The 6,127-nt window shown below is 41.4% G+C and overlaps 1 protein-coding gene across 1 annotated transcript in view; it reads right to left on the bottom strand.

Moving 5' to 3' along the window:
• The window catches only part of LOC104958948 (NHS-like 2), a 17,004-nt gene extending 11,879 nt beyond the window's left edge, over positions 1-5,125 (bottom strand). Inside the window, exons 1-2 of the mRNA XM_010786783.1 lie at positions 4,954-5,125; positions 613-789 (exon numbers count right to left, since the gene is read on the bottom strand). Of these exons, the coding sequence (XP_010785085.1) occupies positions 613-789; positions 4,954-5,125 (349 nt within the window). The remainder of the gene's footprint in view (positions 1-612; positions 790-4,953) is intronic.
• Between the last annotated feature and the right edge of the window lie 1,002 nt (positions 5,126-6,127).

Here is a 6,127-nt window from a genome sequence, read left to right as displayed (position 1 = left end):
CCAGATGGGGAATGAAATGGAAATGGGGATGGGAATGTTGTTGTTGTTGTTGTTGTTGTTGTTGTTGTTGTTGTTGTTGTTGCGACAGTACAAATTTACCACCACCTTAAAGCGGACAAAAACCTGAAACATCATCCATTTCATATCACTGCTGGTGATGTCATTGTTGTCAGCTGCTGATACTGCTGCAGTAGCTTGTGGCGCCTGATTTGATGAAAATAATTTTCTAATATCCATAACTTTAGCTTTAACTCGTCAGGAAGGATCAGGAAGGATCACTTCTTCTTCTTCTTCAGGGCAGGGAAGGCTACGCAGTACGCAGTCTACTGTTCTGTAGCTGCTGCCTCTCTGTTGGACTCCGGTACTGCATATTACTCACGAGATGTTTAAAAAAAAAAAAAAAATTGTTTTAAGTCAAACATTCTGGGCTTTTCAGAAAACATCCGGGGCTTGAGCCCAAGTAGCCACCCCCTATCACCGCCACTGGTCCTGATGCTCTTCTAGGTAATCATACATCCTGTCATGTACACAGCTACGTAGGGCCTTTGTTATCGTGTGTACTCTGATATTGGAAGAGTACATTCAGTATTTTCCCAACAGTCACACACATACCTGCAGGTGAGGTTGTGTCAAGGTCAGAGAGGGTCTTCCTCAATGGGAGGTTCTGCTGGAAAGTGTCCGTGACGGGCTCCAGGGAGCGGGGCTGGAGGGGGTAAGGGTCTCCTGGAGAGGGGGAGGGCGAGTGCTGGAGGAGGTCGACACCGTGGAATTTCCCTCCTCTCCCTTCACCTGGAGGAGAAACAGAGCGAGGGGAGAGTCATTTTACCTGACACGCAGTAAATTCAATAAAACGCTTAATCCGATCATCTTGTTGACTTGGCAATAAAGTATTAGATTATGACTCCGGAGAGACAGAGATGTGTGGAAAGGGATTTGATTCTGTGAGCATCGCTTGATTTGAAGTCAGTCTTGAAAGGGCACAGTGTTTTCAACTAGCATCTTTTAGGATAGTGAACACTAATATGATTTCTTTTTTTTATTGAACTCAATACACCAAGATTGTTTTACAAAGGTTAACATTTATTTGTGTATGATACGGACCAAGAAGGACAAAACTTATAGTAACTGCATTTGAAAAACTAGTCGTATTTCATGCATTTTAAGCCATGATGTGCAAATGAGAGATTTAATATTAAATGTATCTGTAGCGACAAAACTCCCAATGAACAGTCGCTAGAAGCTAAAGTAGGCTCATCACTTTGACACGTTTCATTTGAAAGAGTCCGTACTGAAGTTATAGATTAACGATGTTGAATGACTCAAATAAACAAAAAAGAACTTAAAGAGGACCAACCGGTCAACAGAAAATGTCTGAACCAGCTCCCCCTCTGTGTCATCTAGCAAACAAACAAGACCCATGTGACAAACACGGACGGAAGTGATAATTAAATACAAATGTTTGCGATCTAAAATAATAACAATAATAGAGATAATTGCCTCCTACAAGTATCATTATGTATATTTTGACCACGTGTGTCTCGTGCAACATCTTCGTCTTGCAAACATAATGTACTGCTTTTCCTTTTGAACAACAATATAGTCCCCTTCAGCATTTTCCTAATTGTTTTTATGTCACGGTCAATAAAATGCCACAACTCCTGAAGACAATTTTGCCTAATTAACTGCTTGAATACAGAGACATCTGTTCACTATACTATATATGAGCCCAATAGTCCTCGCTATCTGAGTCAAGGCTTTTATCGGCCAGGTTGTTCTCTAAAAATGTGAAATGAAGACTAAAAACCTTCAATTTCACTGCTACGCCGATGACATCCAACTTTATATCTCAACAAAAACCATCACCCCCACAACACACTCCACTCTCACCAACTGTCTCTCAGAAATAAAAGCATGGATGCAAACAAACTATCTCCAACTGAACAGTGCCAAATCAGACATCATCATCATTGGCCCCCCATCCCGTATCAAAGACATCCAGAATTTCAACTTTACCATTGACAGCCACAGTCTAGTTTGAGTCAGCTCAAATTCAACCACCACATAAATCACATCATCAGGACCGCCTTTTTCCACCTCAAAAACATTGCCCTTCTCCGCCCGTCACCCGTCACCCTGCTGCTGAAACCCTGATTCATGCATTCATCACTTCACGACTCGACTACTGCAATAACATCCTCTATGGCATACCATCCAACCTCCTCAATAAACTCCAACATATCCAGAACTCTGCTGCCCGCCTCCTCACCCACACCCGCTCCCGAGACCACATCACTCCCGTCCTCCAGAACCTCCACTGGCTCCCCGTCCGTCAAAGAATCCACTTCAAAGTCCTCCTGATTACTCACAAAGCCCTCAACAACCATGCCCCCCCTATCTCACAGACCTGCTGCACCACCACACCCCTTCTCGTTGCCTCCGCTCATCAGAAGCCAACCTCCTATCCATCCCTACCTGCACCAATCACCGAACCTGGGGGGACAGAGCCTTCTCCGTCGCTGCCCCCTCCCTCTGGAACTCACTCCCACAACCCATTAGAGACTGCACTGATCTCACCATCTTCAAAAAACTCACAAAAACTCACCTCTTCAATCTGGCTTTTAATGTGTGATTGTTTTTGTATTATTTGACTTTAACTATATATTTATTTGTTGTTCCTTTCTTTTCTTTTCTCTTCACTATATCTGTAAAGCGTCTTTGAGCACCTGTAAAAGCGCTAACAAATTAAATCTATTATTATTATTATTATTATTAAAAGGCAGAAAGCAGGAATGCCAGTTCTCACGACAAACTGCAGTATCCTTCCTGCCCAATACCAACCTGCCCCTACAGTGACCTCCGACTATAGAGACTCGTTTAGGTGTGGGTGTAAACACATTGGCAAGCATCGAGGCAAACTTCCTTCTCTCTGGCAGAAAAAGGAACTGTCCTACATAACTAGAGATTATGCACCATTCTACAAAGAAAGACACACAATTCAGTGATATCACTTTCACATTTAGTCATAAAACACTTCTGCATGTTTGTAAGTGAAACAAACACATAAAGAAACACTTCCACACACTAGAGTCCTTTATTCTCTATTAAATCAGGCTGCCAGGGCAACAGCCATTACAGTAATTCACCCGAGTGCAAAACATCTATGTAATTCTGATAAGATCACATGGTTTACTGTAGCCCCATAGCATGCATGGGACTTCAAACAGTAGACTATTAAAATAATATAATTGACGTTCATCACAACTTCTTTTTGTTCAAACTTTAGTTTACGACGTGCAGCTGCCAGTGAGTTCATTTGAATGACACTGCAGATGGAAAAATTATATGGTATTTATTAGAAATAACAAGTCTCTCCCCTCTCAACCTGCATCACCACCTCTGTCAATCAAGTGTAGACCACTCCCCCACCAAAGTCTTTAAAGCTCCGCCCTTCAGGCCGGTCACTGACTTCCTTCCCACCAGAGACTGTAAATTAGAACGAAGGAACTATCCGCCTTCTAGATTCCCTTTTACCCATACCTATATTTAAAGAAAATAGTTTAATCCTGTGGATGCATGAAATGATTTAAGTGGAATACTGAACCTTATTTATCATTATTATTATTGTGGTTATTGTAAGACTACTAATAGTTTGTAAATATTCCTTTTTATTTAGATAAAATCATCCAAAGCAGCAAAACCTTTGTCAATTATCATTTGAGAATAAAACGTTAAACGGCCTGCTGGATCAAGTGTTTAAAATGTTCACACCACATGGGATGTTCGATGAACCACCGCTCCAACAAATGATAGTTTCTTCAGTATTTTTTTATAGAGTACTAATTTGATTAATACATGAGGGAGTAAACTGCATGGGGCAGAATTCAACTTTGTTACATTTGAGAGTTTTGTCTATTCCTCACACACTATGCTGCCCAAGCCAGGTGGCCAAATAACTGCTGCTTGTACAGATGGAGAAACATCAACTAAAGCAGGGAAAGAAGGATAATTAATAGAAGGAGACTAGTTAAATAATTCTCTGTTAGAAATAAGAGGCTTTGAGATTGAGTATGTACACAACTGGTGGGCTGGTGTTGTTATTTAGATCGTTTTCAGATGATTCTCAGAGCAAAAACCAGAAATAAAGAGATTTAGTTTCAGCAAAACACAATTTATTCGGTTTATGGTGCATTATGAGGGCAATCTAAAAAACATTTCTTCAATTGCGGCCAAGACTTGCAGCCTTTCCCTCTAAACTCCATTACCAATTTTTTTCCGACACGGTACTGTTTAGGTTCCCCTAAAAGATTTGAGCTGTTTAGTCAAATGTAAAATAAGGTATGGTCCGACTTGTAAAAACTAAAACAAAACTCGTCTTAAAAACATACTGCAGGATAATTAAGAGTTTCACAAATGTATCTGAAGCAGGCAGAAGCTATTCTCTATTTCAAAAAGATAACATAAAGACAGCATATCATTACATTAAATTGGGTTTGATTTTATTTAAAAGAAATGTGTGACAAACAACATTCATCTGAAGTAATGAATCTGTGTTCTGAGCAGATGATCACACACATTTATTATGTGTAATTGTTATTTAACGCTTGACAATGAAATTATTCTAGGGAAATCAAACAACATATGTTAGAGTTTCATTTGATGGATGTAATAATAATAATACATTTGATTTATATAGCACACTTTAAAGACAACGTCATCTCCAGGTGCTTCACAAAGCTATAAGGAAAACAAATATATATATCTAAAGGAGCATATTGGATAAAATATGGCAATATAAAAAATAAAGCGAGCATAAAAGGTTTAAAAATAAATAAATAAATAAAGTAAAGGACAGTCAGTAAAATGTGGTGTGGAACAGGTGGGTCTTGAGGCATTTCTTAAAAATTGAGAGTGATGCAGAGGTCCGTATGTTCTCTGGAGGCTGATTCCACAGACGTGGACCCAGGGAGGAGAAAGCACGGTTTCCCATGCTGACCAGTTTTTTCCGCGGAAAAGCCAGAAGATTGGAGCTGTCTGACCTGAGTGTGCGTGAGGTATGGGAATGTTTTCTGGTTAGCAGTTCCTGTAGGTAGGTGGGGCCAGTGTGGTTGATGGCGTTGAAGACCATTATGAGGACTTTATAGTTGATCCGGTGTGTTACAGGGAGCCAGTGGAGTGAGTGACGGATGGGGGTGATGTGCTCTGATTTGCGTGTTTTTGTGAGTATCCGGGCGGCACAGTTTTGTACATATTGTAGTCTCTGAGTGGTTTTTGCTGGAATGCCTGCAAGCAGAGAATTGCTGTAATTAATGCGGGAGGTGATGAAGCCATGGACCAGTTTTTCTGCGTCCGGTTTGGTGAGGGAGTGTCATATTTTGGAGATGTTCCTCAGGTGGTAGTATGAGGCTTGGCAGACCGTCTTTATGTGTGCTTGGAATGAAAGGGATGAGTCCAGTTTCACACCTAGGGTCATTACAAGGGGGAGAGGGGAATGGAGTGGCCATTGATGCTGATATGAGGGATATCAGTTTTTTGTATTTGATGTGGAGATTCAATCAGACTGGCCTCTGATTTGCTGCTATTCAGTTGGAGGGAGTTGTTGCTCATCCAGTGGTGTATGTGTTCCAGGCATCTTGAGACATTTGAAAGTGCCAGATGTTTATCCGGGGCAGTTTGGAAATAAATCTGTGTGTCATCGGCATATGTGTGGAAGCTGATGTTATGACTCCTCAGTATTTGTCCCAGGGGCAACATGTAAATTAAAAAGAGCAGTGGCCCAAGGACTGCCCCTTGGGGTACACCAGAGGTGACACAGTGTGTGTCGGAGGTGCTTATTCCAAGACGGACATATTCCTGTTTTCCTGTGAGGTACGAGTGGAAAAAGTCCAGAGCCTTTCCAGTGATTCCCACCTCCTGGAGTCGCCGACACATGATGCGATGGTCAACAGTGTCAAATGTTGCACTTCAGTCCAGCAAGATGAGTAGGCTTGGGGAATCAGAGTCAGCCGACATCAGCAGGTCATTAAGAACCCTGACCAGAGCTGTTTCAATGCTAGTCTGGTCTGAAACCAGACTGGAAGGTTTCATAGAGCTCATGAGTATGGAGAATTTTTCCAGAACTTTTGCTAGA

This window comes from Notothenia coriiceps, unplaced genomic scaffold (genome assembly GCF_000735185.1).
Source record: "Notothenia coriiceps isolate Sejong01 unplaced genomic scaffold, NC01 NC01_scaffold00029547, whole genome shotgun sequence".
Classification (NCBI taxonomy): Eukaryota; Metazoa; Chordata; class Actinopteri; order Perciformes; family Nototheniidae; genus Notothenia; species Notothenia coriiceps.
This window is presented reverse-complemented; position numbering and strand designations above follow the sequence as displayed.